Raw genomic sequence first — 23,358 nt, 5'->3', positions numbered from 1 at the left:
GCCGTGCCAATTCTGCGGCGTTACCCTGAGAGAGAACGTCAACCGCCTGGCGGGTTGTTGGTCTCACCGGCACCGGGAGGACAGAGTTGTTGTTTGGGAGTGACGGGAAGCTGAATCAGTTTTCATCCACTTTGCCGATGATTCCATCTTAAACATCACACAGCTGCACGGGGAGGACCGAACCCGTCACGTAGGCGTGTCGCCCCCGGCAACCGCAGGGGTTGAGTGATGCGGGAGCCAGTTGGCAGAGGGAGAGACTGTCAACCGTTTGCGCGGCAGTTGGCTGAAACGTTGTATTTTGATGAGACACTGAAAGCGCTACAATCATTAATCAATGAAGCTCTTTCTCAATAGGCTGTTAAAGAGCTTCATTTAATACCCTTAATATAAGCTGTCTCAGCAAGTCGTATAAAAAGGGGCAAAGGGAGCAATAACTGAGAACAATGCAGCGCTATATATGGAATGCCGTTTTATTCACAATTAAATAAATAAATAGATAAATAAATACATAAATACGTGAAATATGCATTTGAAATACATCGTGAAATAAATAAATGAGGCAATAAATACATAAATAATAAATAAAATTAATTATTTCATGGTACTTTTATTCCATATAATAGTCCATATTTATTTATTTCAAGAGACTTATTTCATAATGCCACTTTTATTTCACGTTCTTATATGCAAATCAGGGGGCGTGGCTATCTATCACATTCAGAACAGACAACAGAGCCGTGTGCAAAAACAAGGCTGGCTAAGGGACGTGAGAGTGTTGACATGATGGAAGACATCGGTGGGCTCCGAGATAGCATGCTAGCATTAGCAGGGGTTTTCGGATAAGTGCTCTTCAAGTTATATACATAGACGACAGAGTTTTAAATTGTTTAAGACTGATTGAGCACCGCCTTTTTGCCAGCCTTTTTTTGCACACGGCTCTGTTTTCTGTTCTGAATGTGCGAGATAGCCACGCCCCCCGATTTGCATATAAGAACGTGAAATAAAAGTGGCATTATGAAATAAAAGTCTCTCAAAATAAATGTGTACTTATGAAATAAAAGTCTCTTGAAATAAATAAATATGGACTTAAAAGTAATTAATTTAATTTAATATTTATGTATTTATTGCCTCATTTATTTATTTATTTCACGATGTATTTAAAATGCATATTTCATGTATTTATGTATTTATTCATTTATTTATGTATTTATTTATTTAATTGTGAATAAAACGGCATTCCATAGCTATAAGCCGCGCTTCGATTCGGCATGCAAGCTCATTTTCAGCAACTGAACAGAACTTAACGGGCAGTTGTGTTTCCAAAGTGTGCGCGCCGATGTAAAGTATAAAAACATGCTGCTTCATCCGAGAAGCCTCCCAAGTGACCACTGATCCGATCTCACGTCACGGAGTCGCAAAGACCCAATGCATTGCGGTTTTTATAGGTGCAATATAAAGAATGGAGAGCGTTAATGAAGCAGCAACCACGTGTTGTGTTTGGCAGCTTCAACCGGCAGGAGGCCGCGCTGCACCTGCCGTGCCCAGCTTGATCTTAAAACCAAACGTAAACTGGCTCTACGAGACTTTTTGTGAGTCACGTTGCATCAAATCTCTCCATTGGGCAATGCCAATGTTTTTCCATCTCTGCAAGGAAATATTACAATGCAGTATCCCTATTAGGAGGAGCGTTGGTGGAGCGTTCGTTCCTTCAGGTGGTGACTGACACTCTTGACTTCACGGAGCAGAAGGGGACCAACAGGCGTGTGCATTTGCATCTCCACAGTGGAACTGGGTGTCATTCATGGTGCTAATGGAGCCCCGCTCCGGGCTCCTGGGGGCCGGATTAAAGGGCCCTAGTGTGGGAGGAGAGCTGCAGGCTTCACAAAGTGTCTGCGAGCAGCGAGCTGGACCCTCGGGATCAAGTACTCACTGACTCTCTCTCTCTCTCTCTCTCCCTCCCATACTCGTTTTTCAGAAAGGCTTCATTTCTTTTCTCTCTCTCTCTCTCTCTCAGCTGCAGCCTCGCCCTCCTTCAACTATTTGCTTTCATATTTCCCTTCAGAGCCGCCTCTTCCCACCAGCGCTGTACACGCCTCTCACATGTTTCACGGCGCCTGCTGGCGTGTTTTCCGGCGCCCGCGCTTGTAGAGCACGCTGCTTTGCTTGATGCGTACTAGAGTTGCAGCGTTTCGTGTCGTTGTTTTTGTGTTTTGCCTGTGTACCCCATAGGGACGGATGGGTATTAGAGGTGCATCTAGTCTTCCATGACTTTATAGAAGAAGGTGGATAATGAATATTTAATATACCAAAATGCTTATTGACCTAAAGAAGTCCAAACAAACTGTGCCCCCAGTAGTTTGACTCTAAATGGACCATCATTTACTAAAAGAACGTCATGGTGTATTGAAGAAGACTCGAAAATAGATATCGGAACCATAAACTCATGTTTACTGATGAAATAAATCAAGAGAGAAGTAATTTTCTTATAGATCTTTATAGGACCAGAGGAGTCGCCCTCTGGTGTTCATTTGGGAGATTGCAGTTTTAGGACACGGAGCATTTGGGGAATTAACCGAAATCAACACAATATAGATTTCCTACTTGTTGAATTTGGTATTGCAGCAGCATTTTCCTCCTTTGACACAAATTAGTGCCTATTATTGACACCTGTTGGTCTGGAGAACTTCAGCACTCCTCAGTTCGAAATAAAAGTGGCAGCAAACCATTCTCTTGTTTTAGTTTGGATTTTTTCACCTAATTCTTTAGTATTAAGCTTAATAAGCTGCCACATGGACACAGGAGGGTATTGAGACAATCACGGTTAAGTGTGTCCGGTTGTTAGACCTTTATTTACATGGTGGAATTAACATTTAATCTTTTCCAGGATGCATTACCTGGAAACGGCCAGCTAATCACAGGCTTTTGTACACCTGGTGCTGATAATAAGCTTTTTCCTGGGGACCCGTCAGCAAACAGGGGACAGAGCAATTTGTCTCTTTCTTTACCCGTCTTTCTTTGTCCCTGCTCTCTTCTCATCAGGTGGCTCAATGGCCCGAAAAGGAAGAGGAAGAACAGCCAATGTTCCTTGAAGAGTATGACTGGTGAGTAACCGATGGGGGGGGGGGGAAGAGAGAGATACTTTTGTACCTGAAGTCTCTTGAAGAATAACAGCTCCCCAAACCATTAGAGGGAAAATGCCCGTCCCAACGTTTGGCTCAGCTATGCATGACAGGGCTTTTGAATTCTTTTAGGAGTATTGTGTCGCTGTCAGTCTCGCCACAGCGAGTGAGCTAGTGGTACATGATTCATTGATTCACCTCCAGTACACCTTGCTTTCGATTTATTCGTCTCCTCCAAAGAGCGGGGGGGGGGGGGGGGGGGGGGGGGGAGGTAAAACATCTCTGCCTCTGTCATGACTAAACGAAAGCCTTGTCCTCTGTCTGCTTTCTCGTTGGACGCAGCGCGTTGTCTGAGTGACAGCTCCAAATCCCTCGAGCTGAAAGAAGCGAGCAAAGAAGGTAAGCGAGCGATGTAAAAGAGGCAGGCCACGGGGGGGGGGGGTCCTCTCCACGTGTTTACATTCAGAAGCAGGCTTGTTGTCTTCCTCCCGGCGTCACCGCTGACACTGTGTGACACGCCGTAACCCGCCGCCATCCACTGCTGCTGGGACCATGCCAAAACTCGAATTTCGTCCACCGTCATGATGTCAGCGGAGCCTCAGCCCCCCCCCCCCACTCCCCCCGACTGCAGAGGCTTCACGGGGGAACCCGAGAGAGTTCACGGGCTCATAATCCTGATTTATTAAAGTCAAACCGCGACAGACGGACTACGCGTCGAGGTGATTAAAAAACTCTGGTTTACTCCGAGACGACTGAATCAAGTCCAGCGTTGAAATGATTAATCAATCAATTATTGAGAGACAGAAGATTATTTGACATCCTACAGCATTCCGACTTCCAGAGAGCCAGCAGTCTGCTCCTTCCACAAAACAATGAAGGATGCAGCCTGTTTTTATAGAAGCGGGGGGGGGGGGGGCTATATCAGTAGGACCGCTTTACGCAGCGGCAGTGGGCGGAGCCTCGTCTGCGGGACAGCTGTTGAGTCAGCGCCCACTGGAGAGACGTTTCTCTTTTTCTTCATCTCTGGGTTTGTATCTTGAAAGGAACCATGTTCGTGTTATACGTCCACAACAATACGCCAACCCGCTCCTCATCTGAAGATCAGGAGGCACTGCCAGTCGCGGCTCGCGCCGCCACACCCTCCAACGTCCCCGCACACGTTCCTTTATTAAGTGGTGACTCACGGGGTGGCGTCTCCTCCCCTCCCCCCCCCCCCCCCCCCTCCCAGTTTCTCTGTTACATGTCGTCGGAGAACGTTTCCTGTGCTCACTCCGTCCGTCTCGCTGCTCACGGAAAAGGAACAAGGCGTCCCGCTCTCCAGTTGAGAGCAGAGAAACGTTGTGGAAGGAGGCAGAAGAGCACAGAGAGAGAACCATTTCTATGCCAATGGCAGTGGTGCCTTCATACCTTATTAAGCCCGTTTATAGTGACATCTCAGACCAAATCATTTTTTTTTCTTCTTCTTCCAGTCGCATCAAATCAACGCGTTGATTACAACATTATTCAGCTGTTACTTCTCCAGAAAATGTCGGAAGACTTTACACACAGTCGTCGTCCAGTGCTGTTCTGTTTATCCAAAGGCACGTCAACCGATTAGAGGGTAATTCAGACCGAGTCAGAGCCCCCCCAAAGACACACTTCCATCCCATCGGGATTCTCTTTGGTTTGCATTTGGATCACAGATTCTGGTTCAGGACATTGTGTTTGTGTAGTAGAATGAACTAAATGTGCTTGTGATATAATCCTCAATTGTCTCCTAAAGAAAGTCCGCGGATCAGTTAAAAAGAAGCTCTGTTTACAGTTAATCACCAACATGTGTATCCTTAAGGGCCTGACAACCAGACAAATCCAAATAAGTTTTAAATCATGCTTTTGAAATTAAATAATCGTGAAGCAAGCGCAAAGAGAAATATTCTGGCCGTTGAATTTATGTTCTTTGTGTTTGTTTATATGAAAGGAGAGAAGAAAATGTAGAGAACACTAAAAACGGAACAATTTTCTCAACTCCCTGTAGAAAGCTTGTTATTGGAAAAATCAATACAACCACATAGGACATGTAAAATGGACTGGGAGGGGGCTGCATTTCATCATACGGGTGGAGGCGGATGGTGTCTGTGGTGATGACTGCAAATAATGTGTAGCTGCTTAGGGCACGTTGGCTCGGTGTGGTGGAGCAGTCATGTGACCAGAAGGCGAAGTGGATTCGGTGGGAGCGGATCAGTTGGTTGGATCAATGATGTCAACACATGTCACATGGTTTTCCACCCCCCCCCCCAACCTTTCTCTCTCAGGGTACATCCCCAGCTACCTCGAAAAGGATGAGCCATGTGTGGTGTGTGGTGACAAGGCCACAGGTTACCACTACCGCTGCATTACCTGCGAGGGCTGCAAGGTACACACACACACACACACACACACACACACACACAACCCCAGAGCTTCAGACGCAGCAGGTTTATCGCCCCGATATGAGGCCTCTCAGGTCACTCCAGAGTTATAGCACGTCAAGGTCACGGACGGCAGAAAGATGATGTATGGACATATTCATACAAGGACCTGTCAGTCTGTCACGTCAGCTCTCGGCTGCTGTCAGACTCCTTCAGATACGTCCGCTCATCAAGGTCATGTGATGTCTAAGGCGCGTCTGAGCGTAACGCGATTAAAGGGTGTTTTTTTTCTCACAGAAATCACAAATACATCGGTACGGTGCACGAGAGGCTGCTTTGTAGTCATGGCAACCTCCTCCTTGCTTTGGCACAGTGGGGGTTTTTCACACTGGACGTCCTGAGTCAAGCGTACTTGGGTCCTCACAGTGGTCCGGGAGTCCCTGAGGGTTGACCCCCCCCCTCCTGCTTGTTTGTGTGATTATTTGCGAGTGATATTTCATGGATACAAATGTCCAGGTGGCATTTGTTCAGCTCGGTCACACGCCATTGACCCACAGCGGTTGTACGACGTGTAGACTAATTGCCTCGGATTTTTTTTTTTTTTACTAAATTAGTGCAATCGAGCGGGTAATTTAGAAGCTTGACTGTGACGTTCGCTCCCTTCCGCCTGCAAACCTCACGGACCCGTCTCTCCATCGCTGCCTGCAGGGTTTCTTCCGAAGGACCATTCAAAAGAACCTCCATCCCAGCTACTCGTGCAAGTACGATGGCTGCTGCATCATCGACAAGATCACCCGCAACCAGTGCCAGCTGTGTCGCTTCAAGAAGTGCATCGCGGTGGGCATGGCCATGGACTGTGAGTGGTGCTTGGATCATATATGACAAAACCTGTGATGTGGGGGGGGGGGGGTAATGTAATGGAGGTATGTCATAGCGAAGCTGCAGCTAAGGCGACACTCAAGCTAATTGTATGTCTCTGCCTCTTCTGCGTCTCTCCCCCCCCCCACCCTCCCAGTGGTGCTGGACGACTCGAAGCGGGTGGCTAAGCGGCGTCTGATCGAAGAGAACAGGCAGCGGCGCAAGAAGGAGGAGATAGTGAAAACCCTCCAGAGCCGCCCAGAGCCCACGGAGGGCGAGTGGGAGGTGATCCACCTGGTGACGGAGGCCCACCGGCACACCAACGCTCAAGGCGCTCAGTGGAAACAGAAGCGCAAGTTCCTGGTGAGGAAGTGACGTGTGTCCATCAGCCTAGAAGCACAATGGTGGTTATCATTGTCATTGTTTTTCTTTGTTCCCCTTCTCCAGCCCGGCGCTGTACACTGTGTTCTGCTTCTTTTTGTGCTGTTTAACCCCACCAGAACCAGAACATTTTTTTGCAGTCTTTTTTTAACCTTACTGACTGTGAGAGAGTGGCTCTTTGTGACTTTATGCTGCCTGTGCCTTTATTGGGGGGGTTTATTCATCGTAATCCTTCTGGGCTCTAAACCAGACTCTCAACCAGACCCAATTCCCTTCATAGTTGTCATCCACACCTCAACTCCCCCCCCCCCCCCCTTTCACTTTAATCTTCTTGCTTTGTTTCCTTTCTCGCCGTCTCTCCGTGTCTTTACCCTCCCTTTCCCCTCCGCTTTTTGGGGAGCTCCCCTCTTTATCTCAGCCGAGGCGAATCCCTCGCTGCGAGCCCGCGGGGATGCTGGCAGTCACAGTCTCCCCCACACCCCCCTTTCACTTTAATCTTCTTGCTTTGTTTCCTTTCTCGCCGTCTCTCCGTGTCTTTACCCTCCCTTTCCCCTCCGCTTTTTGGGGAGCTCCCCTCTTTATCTCAGCCGAGGCGAATCCCTCGCTGCGAGCCCGCGGGGATGCTGGCAGTCACAGTCTCCCCCACACCCCCCCCCCCCCTGCTGCGCAAGTGCTCTTGATTTATCTTTGACAGCCCGGGCCCGGTATCAGGCTTCCCCCCCGACACCCGCGCGTGCAGGCGGATACCGAGTGACCTCGTGTTTTGGCCCTGGATTATCAGAGGTGCTCACGGAGTTGTTGACACTCGTTAACAGCTTCTCGGCCGCAGATAAAAGGGTCCTTTCTTTGTAATACTTTGTCAATTGAAATCTGTTTGCCGTCGGGCGATAATGAGGGGGAACGTTCTGGAGAGGGGTTGATGGCATTTAGCGTGGGAGAGGTTGCTAGGCAACTAAAGCGACGTGGCCGGGTGATGGGGATGATGAGGATGAAGAAGGGGAGGGGCTGGGAGAGCTTGGAGGGGAAAAGAGGAAACCCTGCTTGTTCAGTGGGGTGAAGTAGTGAAGACTTTTTTCCGCGTGTGTCGACCGGTATTTGAAGCCAGATTGGGCGCTTCAATCGACGCCATTGTGACACGCTGTGTATGTGACACAAAGTGTACAGTAAGCCCTGCATGAGGTCTGCCAGGAGACTGCAGAGGAAGAGGAGGAAACGCTTTAAAACATCTCCAGTCGACACTATGCTCAATGGTTTTGATCTTTTTCCACAGTCGCCTCAAATCAAACGTCATTGACACCTGCTTCACCTGCGTGGAGCTATTGGAGGCTGCAGAACCTGCAGAACCACCCCCCCCCCCGCCTGAGTTACAGTTAGACAACGTCCTCTCTCTCTTCCTCTCTGGAAACAAGTCGTTCACTTCATTACCGGCTCTGTCAGTTTGTGCAGGTCTGAAACGTTTGGAAGTCGTCATGGAGATTTCTTTATTTAGTTCAGGCACGATGAGTCTGTGTCTGTACCAAAAAGAGACAAATGCCCCCGCACTAACAAACAATGCACAAAGAGCTCATTTATTCCGCGTGCACGTTGAATGCATTTACCAGTTTTCCTTCTTTGAGACAAAACTACAAAACACATGAGGAGAAATGATGATGTATAAATGCAAAATTGTTAATTTCCTCCTATTCGTTACACACCAGCGTGTCGGCGACTATCCGACTTCTATCCTCCAATCGGAGGGTCGGTGCACACAGGTTTTTTTAGTTTAGGCCTGGCAGCCTTTCTGATGTCCTGTTTTCAATGACGGCCTGAGCCCCGCGAGGTAAACAACGCGTACAATGTTCCGCTCAGCTATGCAGACACTAAATGGAACAGTCAGATATCGACTTGTGTTGTTTCAGTGCCTCCAGGACAGCGCAGACATTCAGAGTTGAACGTTTGGACACATCAGCATGATGCAGACGTTCTGCAGGATCTTATCTCCACATTCTGTGCAGAGAATTTGAGCGTGTCGTTACCGGACGATTTATGTTCAAGACAGAAATGGCCGGAGACTGGGACATTTGTGATCATCAATTCCCCCCCCCCCCTGCTTCTATTCCTATAATGTGAAACAAATCGCTTAACGCTACGCATCCTCATTTTTCACGTCCGGCATCCGCTCACAGCACTGTGGTATAAACATCCCAGCCAGATGAAATGCTCATTCCCCCCCCCCCCCCGGCTGTAGTGGAACGAGCTTTCCAGCACTAATCCATCCGACGAAAGGTCAACAGTTGAAGCTCTCCACGAAACTGATGAGGCTGCAGCGAAAAAAGTTTCACCCCTTCTTTTTTTCTCCTCGCCATCGATTGCCAAATTCCCTGCGTGCGCTGTTGGTCTCTTTCATTTGTCTACGTGACGGGAGAGCGTTTCTTTAGGAATGTTTTAAGGTGAATGAGATCTAGTGTGTGTTGAAAGGGTCGGGTGCACATTGTGCTCAATGATCCGCCTCATTGAGACTCTGAAGAAGCGTTCTGAGGGATAAACGTCAGGCGACAATGAGGTCATCGGAAGTCTCTGGAAAGGATGGATTTTCTTGAATAAAAGGAGACGCTGATTTTTTTGGGGGGGGGTTTGATCTGTCCCTTTCCGACTGGAGCTAAAGACTCTTTCATGTCCGCTCGGCTTGTGTGCGCTCAGACGCTGAATGTCGAGTGAAACCAAAGCTGTGGTTTGGCTCCAGAGTCGCATGCCATCAAAGTCACTCCGTGTTTATTGACATTGTCCATAATTGGGCTAATTCCCCCTCCGGATAATGATCGACGGTTCCCGGGCGCGAGGTGATAATTGTTGTTCTTTTATCTTGACCCGACCTGAATAAACAACTTGGACTTTATTTAGCAGAGCGTGAAACTATGTTTTTCATAGTCACCGCCTCGATACACACAACTCTGTAAACATCTGTATTACCCCCCCCCACACACACACACACACACACACACACACACACAGCGCTCTAAGTGAGCGCTATCTGTCGGGTGACATGTCCCATCCCGCTTACAGAGCACAATCTGTCGTCCATCTGGTGAATTGATTTGAATTTGTCTCCCTCGGCGAGCGAGCACTCTGTAGAAAGGCCATGAAAACTGTTTAAAACCGCGTTGTTCCCAAAACCCCACAAGGATCTTATCGATTCCTCTAGGATCTCATTTCACTCTACTGTTGTGTTGTTCTCTTGTGCAGTATATTAGTGTGGTCCACGTTCTTTGTTCTTTTCTTCACCAACACTTAAAAAGAACGCAGAAGTCTGTATATCTTCCTTTGTTGTGAATGACAAACAAAACCAACCACATGTTCTCTCTGTAAAAAACACGTTTCTATTTTTCCTCGCGTAGCCAGAAAAAATCGGCCAATCCCCGGTCGCCCCGACGTCGGACGGAGACAAGGTGGACCTGGAGGCTTTCAGCGAGTTCACCAAGATCATCACTCCTGCCATCACCCGCGTCGTCGACTTTGCCAAAAAGCTGCCCATGTTCTCGGGGGTGAGTGTGTGGGTGGGTTGGGGGGGGGGGGGGTCTCAACGTGCACAAAGACGGATGACACCACTCTGAGCCCACAATAAGAAAATAACTTTTTATAACACACTAAATGATATTGTTATGTCCGACTCAATCAACAACGTGTAATCATGTTTGTTGTCGCTGCTCGGCTAATGAGACATAACTAATTATCTCTGTGTGTGTGTGTGTGTGTGTGTGTTTTTTCTCGCCCTTTTATTTTATTTTTATTGGCGTTTATCAAAAAAAAGATCATTTTATTATATTAATGTTACCGTGACGATGGAAGCTAATGGGCGTAAACTAGGATATAAACTCCTCACACTGGACATTCTATTCAAACAGCAGCAGATAAACAGATTTTAGTATTGCAGACATTGTAGCACGTTTAATGTGTTATCTTTCATTCACAATATAGATCGTATTAGATATAAGAAGACGCCTTTTTAATCCGATGTTAGAGGCAGGACAAAGAGAGAGAGACGCTAACAGCTAACGCTAACAGATAAGAAACACACAGAAACAACGCCAGCTTTTATGAAGCCTCTAAATATGAAGTCAAGCCAATTAATGCCAATTAATCTGCTCAGTGGGCAACAGCAGTGAAATATGACACTACTATGACAACGCTACCATGAGGGAAAGATTTCAATCCAGCACACCGGAGTCTGTGGATTCTAATATCCATGTAAATCAGGGCGTATTAATCCTGACCTTGTGTCCGTCAGTGGAGAAAACCACCGTGTTCCTTCCCTCTAGCAGCTCTGCATCCTCCTTTGTTCCCTCCCTCCGTCTGAAGATGATGATGATGCTAGACGTCCTTCTCAATTAAAGTCAGGAGTCCAGATGGCTCGCGATGTATGAAATCAAAAGAAGTGAAGAAATGCGTTGTTTTGTGTTGCATTTTCTTCTCTGGGGGAATAATGTTGAGTGATGTTGGCTTTTTTTTGTCTGCTTTGAGGGTCGGTCTTATTTGTCGTTTGGTCTAAACTCTAAAAGTCTACTAAGCAATGTTCTTAACATGCCACATACCATATCTTTATGTTGTGAAAACCTTGCTGTCTTCAATATGTTTAAAGAAAATTGACATACTGTGTTATGGTTAAATGTGGCGAGATAAAAGACAAAGAAACAGAAGGACAAATGTAACAAATCAAACATGAATCTCCAAGTCTATATCTTCACAAACTTAAAATGTGTTTAATTAAATTTCTTCCAGCTACCTTGTGAAGACCAGATCATCCTGCTGAAGGGCTGCTGCATGGAGATCATGTCGCTGCGAGCCGCCATGCGCTACGACCCCGAGAGCGAGACGCTGACGCTGAGCGGCGAGATGGCGGTGAAGCGCGAGCAGCTGAAGAACGGCGGGCTGGGCGTGGTGTCGGACGCCATCTTCGACCTGGGCAAGAGCCTGGCCCAGTTCAACCTGGACGACACGGAGGTGGCGCTGCTGCAGGCCGTGCTGCTCATGAGCTCAGGTGGTTTGCCGGCGTCCTTCCCCCAAACGTCCTGTGAGGTGGCCGTCGGCCGTGAATGTAGACGCCGCCGTGACGGTGCCACATTCACCGCGCGCCGCTTTGCACGATATTGTAGGCTTATTGTGAGTCGGAATGTAATTATGGTTTTGGAGATTAAAGTCCACACACATATTCAGTGTTGAGTGAAGGGAAAATATCAAACGCATTCACACTCAGTTTGCTCCCTGCAGAAACGTTTTGCGGGGGGGTTTTTAAGACGCATTTCACGTAATGTGCTGTGGGTTTTAAAATAATCAAATGCAAACACAGAGAAGAAGTGTGTAACCGTGGGTTTGACATCACACTAATGCAGATTGAACTGCAAAGAGAAGGGATAGGTAGCTCTCCTGTTGCTCCTTGACTTGCTTGATTTTCCTCCTGCGCAGTGTTTCTTAGTGAAAGCTGTAAAGTGCTGTTTCTCCCATGACGGGACATTTTGTAGTTGTATATTTAATTAGTGCCAAATCGATGGTAAGGTGAAAATTTACTTAGTTTAAGTAAGTTTAAAAAAAAAAAAATCTTCAAAAATTGAAGAAAAAGGCCACAAAATTCCATTAAGCTGATCATTCCCCCTCCTTGACCCCCTGTCCCCACCCCCCCCCCAGATCGCTCCGGCCTGACCTGTATGGACAAGATCGAGAAGTGCCAGGAGACCTACCTGCTGGCGTTCGAGCACTACATCAACTACCGCAAGCACAACATTCCTCACTTCTGGCCCAAGCTGCTGATGAAGGTGACGGACCTGCGGATGATCGGGGCGTGCCACGCCAGCCGCTTCCTTCACATGAAGGTGGAGTGTCCCAACGAACTGTTCCCCCCGCTCTTCCTGGAGGTCTTCGAGGACCAGGAGGTGTGAAAGGGTCGGATAGGGGATGGGAAGGGCCATCTTCTTTTACATGAATATATATATATATATATATATATATATATATATATATATATATATATATTAAGGAGAAGGCTGGAGAGAGACTCCTTTCTGCATTTCTCTGACATCGCATTGCAAAAAAAAAAGAATCAAGTTGAGCAGACAGTAACAGGAACAACACACCAGCAACGGGAGAGTCGAGCTCTTTCTCCTCCTTCTACTTGCCCCAGTTTTAAAATCTGTGTGTGTGTGTGGGGGGGGGGGTCCTTATGTCTGAGCATGATGTCTTATCTAGTAAGAGTTGTAGCCATTTGCCAAGACACGTGTACACACACACACACACACACACACAGCCTGTTCCACCTCAGTTCCTCAGAGCAGGGCTCTGCTCGACCCTCTGTGGTTCTTTTCTTATGAAGCGGTCATGGATCTACTCACCTTCTTGAAGCCCATGTTTCCAGCTTCCACGCTGGGCCAGCGCAGTATTATTTCTGAACAAGTGTTAATGCGGCAATGTAGAAAACACACGAACACACACACAGCTGACACGCTTGTTGCTCACAGGCTTGCGTGCACGCGGCAATCGTTAATAATGGCAGCAGATGCTCTAAGCGTCGCTTTCGGCGTGTAACGACTGCAGTACAGCAGAGCAAGACGACTTTGGTCTTCAACCAATTCCTCAACTCAATCTGAGCCGTTCAACAGCTGGTTTTGAGCTTTGTACTTACATCCCAGTGGAAACCGGTGCTATATTTATACAAGGCTACTCCTCCAGTTTTATGAAATTGTGTTGTCTATCTTTTGAAAAGAAAATGTGCAGAACATGGCTCCATATCTACCTTGATTTTTGTCATTGGACCGGCTTCTGTGACACACACACACACACACACACACACACAGAGATATGAGCTGACCTGCCTAGTCAGAACGAATTTCTCGCTCGCTGCCTCCAAGGCGGTTTTTAATAGCGGCGACCAGCGCGACGGCAAAGCTCAAAACACACACACACACACACACACACACACACACACACCATCACCTCAGAGTAACGTGAATGCCTCATTTTACTGTACTCGCTGCGCGTGTGTTGCGCGCAGCGTCGATACACAGCCCTTACCTGCAGGGCTTGTACGGAGTCCTCTCCTCACAGACACTGCTCAGTGTGGCCCTCCAAGGCTTCCATACGCATTTGCCTTTTTTTTTCTTCTTCTTCTTTTTTTTTTTTTTCTTTTTTCACCAGGCAAATGCCATTTACCTCAAAAGTGGATTACACCCCCAGGCTGGGGCCGCGACACTGCCCCACGAGGTGTCAGGCGCTACCTCATCTCTGTGGACACGGGGCAGCCGCCCGCAGCCAACACACACACACACAAGAAAAAAAACACCTGTGGCACGAACACGCAAAAACACACACACATCCTGTGAAATACCATTGAAGACAGGAGGGCCAGCCATCATCCGCCCCCCCCACACACACACACCACAGTTTTTACCCACTCCAGTGAATGGTACCCATCTCTTTGTTTCTTTTTTCTTTTTGTTATACGGGACCAAGTGTCGTGTCATGTTTTGGATTTACCTGTTTCTACCACCACGGAGGGGGAAAAAAAAGCCGATTCACCGATGCAACAAAGGACAGCGCACCTGTGCCAGGTAACGGAGAGAGGGAGCACTCGGAAGTAACGAGACCTCGGTGGCCGCGCCCGCTGAATGGGCCACAGGTACCACCGTGATGGCTGCCGCCCGGTCGCCGTGGAAACGCGCTCTCCTTCATGCACGGGCCGTGCAACGTCAACGTCAAATTAAGGCTCCGCTGACGGCGCCCTGTGACGGCAGGATCCCGCGGCGGATATCGTAGTGCACCAGACAAGCGACCCTTCAAGAATGTTGATTCGATCCCGAAAGCCCCCCCCCCCCCCCCCCCCCGTCTGTTCATTCCTACTCTGGGGCCAAGTCACGTCTACCTGGGTTCACCACTGCGGGAGGAGAAGGAAAGAAAAGACAGCCAAGCGTCGGATGCTCAGGTCACCTGCACCCCCCCCCACCCCCCTCCCCCCGAGACGTACCAAAGCAGAGTGACACGTGGCATCACCCCCACCCCCCCCCACCCCCTTTACACCAGCTTTAGAGACCCTTCACCTGCCCTGCCTTACCCCACCTCTGCCCCATGACGATGCCCAATCTGGAGCTTAGCTCTGGACCAAATTGCACTACGGTTGTAGTCCTCCGTTTCATCAAGTATACCAAACCCCCCCCCCCAAAAAAAAAAAACCCGGTGGATCTGTGTAACAGAGGCATGCAGGCGCAGTGGGCTCTGTATTAGACCCCCGCCGCGTAACCAAACCACCACCCTGCGGGGGGGGGGGGGGGGGGGGGGGGGTGTAAGCACTTGCCCTGTAGAACTCATTTTCCCATCATCCCTTCCTGTCCCCCCCGCCGCTCCTCCTCCCCGCTCACCGCCGAGTCATCGACACCGAGCGCGGCCCAGGCCTCGCCCCCTTGAAAAGGAATGTGATCGGCGAAGAACCCCCTCGACGGGGGGGGGCAGGGAAGACTCAGGCTGAGGGCTTGGACCCTGAGGGCAGAGAGGTGAGGCGAAGGTCAGAAGGAGATAAATAAAGACCACGGATGTCCTCTGTGCTGGGGGGGGGGGGGGGACTGGGGGACTGGGTTGGGTCACAACGCTGCTTTACCTTCTGAGTCGGAGTTAAATTAAGAAAAGAAAAAAAACAACATATGGAATGATGGGAAATCCACGAGATGAAAAGAGATGACTTTTGAAAAGACTCCTGAACAAACTTTCTTGTAGATGTTTTTCTTTTTTTTTATCATTGTTCTTATTTTTCTGGTTTTTGACGCTTAAACTGCTTTCTTTGTAAAAAAAAAAAGGAAAAAAAACATCTGTAGTCACTTTTTGACCATGTGTGCAGTGTAACGGAAAATATCTCACTTCTTTTTCACCTGTGTACTTTGTGTTGAGAAGCCGACTGGTCTGTTGGTCTGTGTTTCTGTACAGTTGTCCGTCCACTTTTATCAGAAGGAATTTACAAACAAAACAGCATTTTTTTTTTACATATATATATATATTTTTTCTTTTCTTTTTTTAATGAAACGAACTTTGGAGAAAAAAAAAACACAAACGGGGAAAAAATAATGCAACCGAAACTGAAAATACACACACACAAAAAAAACCTCTTGTCATACCTCACACAACCCAAAACTCATATTTTACAGGCACATGTGAAAGTTCAGAAATTGAATAGATTTTTTTTTTTTTTAAATGTATATGTTAAGATAATAATGTGCTTTTTGTGTACGCATCAGAAGAAGTTACAAAAAGACTCTTCCCTCGAGCTTCATGTGCTTATTTGGCAACGTGTCTCCAACTTAAAGGTCTGTAGGCGGTAAATGTGAAAAGGCCCAGAGACCGAGGGATCAGGACTTTTGTAATGGCTGAGAGTTTCATGGTGTTGAATGTAGCTGACAGGAGGGTGGGGGGGGAAGGGGGGGGCTGGACCTGAACCCGGCACCCACGACCCAACTTCCACACACCAGCAGAACACATTGTGGTGTCGCATAGACAACAAACTGCAGAACTGAGAATATAAATTGCCCGTCTTCGAGGTGCAATGTCGAATATATTTTTATACGTTTTTTTCCGTTTTTCTTTTTCTTTCCGTTTCATTTTATTTTGGCCACAACAGAGGATGTAAATACAAAAAGAAAAATTGCATACAACACTCGAGATTTATTGCAACAAGAGCAGCATGTGACTCTTCATCCCGCTCCCCCATCGGAGAGACTCTATGAGCAGAGTGTGTGTGACGCTTCACGCGCTCTCACACGTGTGCGTGTCGATCCATATTTCAGAAGTGCCCCGTGACATTGACCGTGACCCCTGTGCCTCCTGTTGTCCGCAAAGAGATGGACCCCCCCCCCCCCCCCATGCCCCCTCCCCTCCCCCGCGTGCTCCCATGACGCGCCACCCGGGCGCCTGTGGTTGTGCGTTCACCCAATGGCGTCAGATTCAATTCTCCCCAAACCGTTGATGTGGGCGTCGCCAGCAGCCGCAGTGGCAAAAGGTCAAGAGGGCAGCCAGAGGTGTGGGGGGGGTAGAGTAAACTGGGAGGGGGCATTAATCAAACCTAAACATAAATTACAGCAGATGTCAGCTGACGTGGCTGCAACACACTCACATCAATGTTGGAAAGGATGAAATGGATCCCCACCCCTCCCCCCCACCCCACCCCCCCTCTCAAGAAGCCAGCATTAAAGAAATGTCACACCTCCGTCTCCAGAACGAGACGCTCACAAACCTCACAGCGGTTTACCACAGGCCCCATTTACACTCGCCCCATCAGGTGTCTGCTGCAGATCCAGATTTAAGACACTAAGCCCCCCCCCCCCCCCCCCCCCCCCGTTGGCTTTTGATCTCACCCGAGTCGTGAGGCTGGCGGGGGGGTGTCCGGTACCTCAGAGGCTCTAGCAGCTTCTCCCACGGATGGCTCAGCTGTCCAATCGGCCAAAGACACTAAACCGAGCCGAGGTCCCACAATGACACACCTGACCACAGACTGGGGGGGGGGGGGGGGCTTTAGAAGGCTGGCTTTGCGGGGAAGGGGTTGTGTGTGTGTGGGGGGGGGGTGATCCCGGTTTGTTCTCACATGTTCAACACGTGGGTCGAGGGTGGAGATTGTCTGTGATGTTCCTTTCTTTTGTTTGTTTTTTTGCTTTCATGGGTTGTGTTTCCACCCCTCCAGCCCCCCTCCCCCCCACCCCCCACCCCACCCTTATGCCAAATGCAATGAGTTTGTGAAGACATGCAAATAGCACGATGTCTATGCAATTGCCCTCCTGCCCCCCCCGTGGTAACAACGTCCTGCTTACCAAAATCCAATTCGGCCCTCGCTTCTTGTTTGTGGAGAATATGGATTCTACAAGATGTGCTGTGTTTGTTTTTGTTTTGTTTTGTTTCTTTTGTTGTAAAGTGCATGTATGTGTGCGCATGTGTGCTGTTTGGAAGCACGGACACGTCCGCTCGGTGCGATGCTCTCATTGGGTGGTGGGTGGAACCTCAAAGCCACAGACAGAAGATCCAGACATTAACTCTCACTGCCATGTGTGTGTGTGTGTGTGTGTGTGTGTGTGAGGCTTTGATCAGTCTGCAATGTCACGTTAAAGAGATCTCAGTGTGGTGGAAGTCCATCAGTGGGATGTTCTGTAGCGTGAGCGGCTAAAGCCCCCTTGACCCCTAGTTGACCTTGAGCACTTAAACTAAAATGCACTTTGAATGGCCCAAACCGATCCGCGATAAGTGGAGGAATCTCTGCTGGTAATAATTGCACCCAAATGCCTTTTTACACCATTTAATGGTTTGTTTTTACTACAAGATAAGAGCTGCAGCCTTTAGGCTAAAAGACAGTTAATGACTAATTATAAAGTTTGTGCAAAAAGCGAGTGTTTAGACCTTTTGGCGTATTTGTCGTCCGGGCAGATCTTTTTTTTTTTTTTTTTTTAATACTATATTTGGGAAAATAATAATGATTTATGATTGCTTTCAAAAATGCACCCCCCCCCCATGAGAGCATCGGCCTGGACCCACACATGCACACACAAACACTGACCACTTTTTGTGACTGGGTAAAGGAAGCAATTGAAGGATTCTCTCAGGTAAAAGAACATTTTCTAATAAATGATGATGAACCTTAGGTGAAAAAACATTGTTAGCTCATCTTTTTTTTTTGTCTTCTCCACTTTACAATCAATCGATGTACCTTTTTCTTGTGTTCTGTGTTCGGTTTCTGGACGTCAGCCCCCCCCCCCCCCCCCCCTCCCCCCGCGTGTCTTTCTCAGCAAAAGACGATATTTCTGTCTCCAAAGGACAGACCCGCTGGAGGGAGGAGGACAGGAGGGGGATGAAGGTCCAAAACATCTGGACTGAGGCGTTCAGAAGAACAAACGTTGTGGCACTAGTGTGTGGGGCGGAGCGGTGAACACACCTGCATCAGTGTGAAAAGGACGAGCCGGTGGAGGACAAAGTGACGCTCAGAGAGGAGGCCGTTGTTATGGTTACCGTTACCATTGCAGGCTTTGTAGCAGGCTAACTTTATTTATTTTTTCTCCAAAAGAGGTCCAGAGAAAAAGAGTCAAATTTGAACAACTCAAGGCTTTGTTTGTCAGATTAGTGACAGTTAAGTCGGTCCCATCACCTGAGACAACCTATTAGTTAGGAGAAAATGTAACTGACAAAGATTTACACTCGAGTTTAGATGATGACGAGCTCTTTCTCGTATTAGTGACTTAGTCTCGTAATAAAGATCAATTAAGTTGATTCACTTTTTTATCATCGAACTTTTTAACTGTCTTCTTTTTGGCAGGAATGGGCTTCCAAAACCCAGTGAAAACACTTCTGTTATTGAGCCAGCCTGTTATTTATTTTCAAAATTCTGCTTTGTCACGTCATCCTAGAAACAACCCCTCCCCCCCATCTTTACCTTTCTCTTAAACAATGTCAGTTATAGTTGAACCTTCCCTCTTGAAGAGCAAAACCCGGCTCCCCCTCACCCAGCTGGCTCCTGGTTTACATACAGAATCCCATCCAAGCCGGGTACCATCCACCCTGTTAGGGGGGGGGGTCGGGGGTCGGGGGGACCTGCTAGGTTGCTTATCAGTGTGCTAACGGCTTGACTGTGTGGTGTAGAGAGAGGTTGGCACGGCCGTGCATGTATATGGGTGCGTGCATGGTAACGTTGCCGTCCCTGTGTGTGTGTGTGTGTGTGTGTGTGTGTTCGTGTGTGTGTGTGTGTGTGTGTGTGCGCGCGCGCAGCAAATTTCAGAGAGTTAAATTGACTCTGTGAGACTCAATTATTATCACCTAACACTTTGACGTGGGACATGGAGCAGCCAGGGTTCAAACCAACAACCTCATGGTCCCCGGCGCACCTTCTTCAACCCATGAGCCACAGTACATGGAGTCAAGCCTGATACCAAGAAGTGTGACAGTGTGCAGTTACATTTCAATCCTATCAAAGAGTTCATTTCAGTGTTGCAAATGAATCTGATCTTGACACCGGATGATGGCTCCCTAAGACTCTGTAAGAGTTTGCAGTGTGACTTCCACACTTCTGCCCATCACTGAAAATTAACTCTAAAAATGTTGCTGTGTGTGCGTGACTTTGTGCATGTGTGTGTATGTGTGTGTGTGAGATCGCCACGCTAACAGCACCTTTGCATCAACCCGTCTGTTAAAATCCCCCAAAAGCACCTCTTCGGGCCGCGTTGCAGGCTGTCTGTCACAGGCTTCCCTTTGTTCCTCTCTTGAAGAATGTGACTGTTGTTGCGCTAAGGAGCCACTGGGTAACGTTTGAGGAGACAAAAAAGCTGCACGGATTCCCCCCCCCCCCCCCCCCCCCCCCCTCCAACAAAGAGCCACTCACTGACATCACAAAGAGCGTTACGTTTTTGTTAGTACTTGTCAGTTATAGTAGAAGAGATCCCTATTGGCCCTGAGCCGGCTCCAAAGATCCAATCACACTGATCAAAGTGCCATATCGGCCTGTTGCCAAACAGCTTTTTGACAGATTGTGTTTCGGACGGAGAGACGCTTTGTGTCAAAGGGCATCGTGTAAATAAGAGAGCTGCGTTGATCGCAGCGTTTCAGTGGGGTTCTGGTGTCAAGACCCAAAACCCAAGACGGGACTAAGAGGAGCGTTTCAGCCGCAGGTTTTATTTTTGTACGGATACGGGGCGCCTGGACAGCTAAGAATGTACGTGGATCCTTTGTTGATGAAGTACCAGTCGGTGACAGAGATGAGAGGAAGGATGCCAGAGAGAAGAATGAATATGCAATGCTCGTCAGGTCCAAAACCCGGTTTTGAAGTGGTTCAGAACTCCTCAGGTGTGGAGAAGCTGGCCTCAAAGGGTGCTCCCCCCCCGTCCCCCGTCCCTGTCCCCGCCCCCCCCCCCCCCCCTCGTCTGTCCCGTCTCACACACATCAATATGAAATCCCACCTGTCCCCTCGGCCCCTGTGTGCGTACAACTCCAGAGACACGATGCTCGAAACCTGCCAAACCAGCAGAAATGTTCTCGGCCCACCTCGAAACCCGAACAGAAAGCCATTTGATTTATGAAATGTTGACTTTTGTCCGGACCACCAGCAGGTCCAGGACACGTTGTGCAGCACCAGCAGAAACCACAGGTGGAGGTTTTCCATGTTAGGCTTCATCTACAGACGGGGTTCTGTTGTACTAAACGTCTTATGAAGGATCCGTATCTCTGTATTCATTGGATGTTCATGATCAATTTGAGAAAAGGAGCTCTGGGAAGGAGCTAAATGTCTCGGGGTTAAGTTTTGATTTGTTGATGTCGTCTCCTTTTATTTCCTGCTCACTGCGTTTGTGACTCTGCGTTATCACTCTGTGACTACAGGGGCCTTTCAATAGGTATAACAGGATGTGGCCCGGAGACACTCAGGGGTCCCGACCTGTCCTCTCAGGACCGGACGGGTCGATCGGACGCTGCCAAAGACAGTCCCCCCCCCCCCCAATGCAAAGTAGAAACAAGATTATTGAGTCCATACGTTTGTGATGCTGAGAGTAGAGAAATAGTGCTGAGGTCTAAAGAATGAAGGCAGGACACTGAAAGCAGACACCCCCCCCCCCCCCCACCCCCTCATCTGTCTCCATCCCGAGGTGCCACATGCTCACATTCAGGGGACACAAAGCACGGCCTCCTGGTGCCGCTTTAACCGGACCAAGCATCGTGTGGATGGGTCCCAGGTTCCTGTCATCTTCTCTTTGACAGATGCAAAACCAAGGAAGGAAATTTGGGATTCCGGTAAATTAAGCCGCGTCGTCTCTCTTTCTCTCCCAAAACAAAACAAAAGAGGAGGAAACCTCCAAATATCTACTGTGATCACCTCTCCCACCACCCAGGCCTCCATAACACCATGCCCTGGGGGGGGGGGGGGTGTGATGTCAGGTCTTTGTGGTGGGCCGCTTACAACGGGTCCAGACAATCATCGTGTTTGCAAATGTGTGATTTTTAAATCTTTGTTTATGGTCAACGTTTAAAAGAAATGTTTTTTTTTAAAGGTAATTTCCGCTGGTCTATTTGACTTTATATTTATGTAATAAACATGTGACTACATTTACCTCTCACTGGCTCTTTGGGCTGTTATTGGCTCTCAGTTCTCCGGAGGGCGGCGTCGTGTCCTGCAGGGTTTTAGTTAATGGACCAATAAATAAAACCCACAATGAGGTTATCACCTCATTGTCTCTGTTATTTGCAAGTCGCTGTTCATGGGAATAAATCCTAAATGCCCTTCCTATATCATGACCTCATTATATCTGCACTCCAAACAGTTTTTAAGAAAAGGTGAAAACGCAGACCTTTTATTTCTCACACAGTGCACCTTTAATATTTAATGTGACTCTAAACTGATAAACAGTCCAACAGGAGATGTGCATAAACACCTCACTGAAGCGGCGCTGATGCAGCTTTCAATAGTAATTAGATGAAGAATGTGAACGTCGCCCTGAGGCCTAATCGGTGGCGAGCTCTTAATCCGGCTCCATGTCCCCACGTCTCTCGGGGCGAGGCGCCCCTGATGAGAGACAGCCGGTCCACCCGGGACTGCACGCAAATACATCAGGAATCCAGTGGGTCTCTGCTGAGGATGTGATGTCACAGCTCGGTGAGCCGCAGACGGTTCTTTTTCACTGGCATGCTTGGGATAAAAAAAAATCAACAAATCAAATCCAAATTGTTATGAATCCTCATGGGTCCAATGCGTTTGCTGCTGGTTGGGCCAGTTTGGATGAATAACCCAGCGAGTTGTTAAAAACCTGTCATCAGCGCCTTTGAGTCCCGTTGAACGCATACAGTACAAAGATTGAGTAATGTGTCTGTACCCCCCCCCCCCCCCCCCCCCCAGGTAAAGTGTCTCCGGGTTGTGATTTCAACCACGGCTTCAAAACGAGAAGTTTAGCTTCATGTGTTCCGTACCAGTCAAAAGTTTGGACACATTTTCTCATTCAATTCATTGAGAAAATGTGTCCAAACTTCAAACCGGATGAGGGGGGGGGCCTCTCGGGGGTCCAGCAGGTGGTGTGATTGAAGTGGGCGGGGGGGGGGGGTCTTTTTAACATGTGGGTGGAAGTTGTTGTTGGGGGCCGTGATCTCACCAAGGCAGCTTTACCGCCAACCAATCCCCTCGCTGGCTGCCCCCCCCCCCCCCATTAGATCACCCTCGTTCCTCCTGCTCATGTGTGTGTCATGCCCATACCCCTCCACCCCCCTCCCTCTCACATGCACAGACTTCATGCTCCGTCATGGCAGGAATTTTCCACTTCGGCACGGGTGGGAGAACATTTCAGCCATCTGTCAATTTCAGTGTGTGCTCGAGTCCCAAGGACCACTCCCAGACACCCTCGTCTACGCTGAAACATGGTGCCCCCCCCCCCCACCACCCCCACCCTGCAGCCTTCACTTTTAATCTCCGGCTTTATGTTTCATTCCTCGCTAGCCGGGCTTAAAAAAAAAGAACCACAACGCAGACGTGAACGCGTGTGTTTTACTGGGACTGTGCAAACGGAAGGGGCCCAAATTAATTAAACGCTGCACACGCGGCGTGTGCTCTGTGTGTATTAGAGGCCTGTTATGTAAGCCGCCTCCCCCTCCCCCTCCCGTGT

General features: G+C 48.5%; 1 protein-coding gene across 4 annotated transcripts in view; it reads left to right on the top strand.

The window, feature by feature from the left end:
• The window catches only part of LOC119212913 (thyroid hormone receptor alpha-B), a 54,408-nt gene extending 39,834 nt beyond the window's left edge, over positions 1-14,574 (top strand). For all 4 annotated transcript variants that reach the window (XM_037463783.2, XM_062559898.1, XM_037463782.2 and 1 more), the window contains 8 exons: positions 3,040-3,101; positions 3,462-3,518; positions 5,411-5,511; positions 6,215-6,362; positions 6,522-6,727; positions 10,120-10,266; positions 11,501-11,759; positions 12,404-14,574. In XM_037463783.2, coding sequence (XP_037319680.1) covers positions 3,040-3,101; positions 3,462-3,518; positions 5,411-5,511; positions 6,215-6,362; positions 6,522-6,727; positions 10,120-10,266; positions 11,501-11,759; positions 12,404-12,654 — 1,231 coding nt within the window. In that variant the 3' untranslated portion in view covers positions 12,655-14,574. The remainder of the gene's footprint in view (positions 1-3,039; positions 3,102-3,461; positions 3,519-5,410; positions 5,512-6,214; positions 6,363-6,521; positions 6,728-10,119; positions 10,267-11,500; positions 11,760-12,403) is intronic.
• The last annotated feature ends 8,784 nt before the right edge of the window (positions 14,575-23,358 follow it).

This window comes from Pungitius pungitius, chromosome 21 (assembly GCF_949316345.1).
Source record: "Pungitius pungitius chromosome 21, fPunPun2.1, whole genome shotgun sequence".
NCBI lineage: Eukaryota > Metazoa > Chordata > Actinopteri > Perciformes > Gasterosteidae > Pungitius > Pungitius pungitius.
This window is presented reverse-complemented; position numbering and strand designations above follow the sequence as displayed.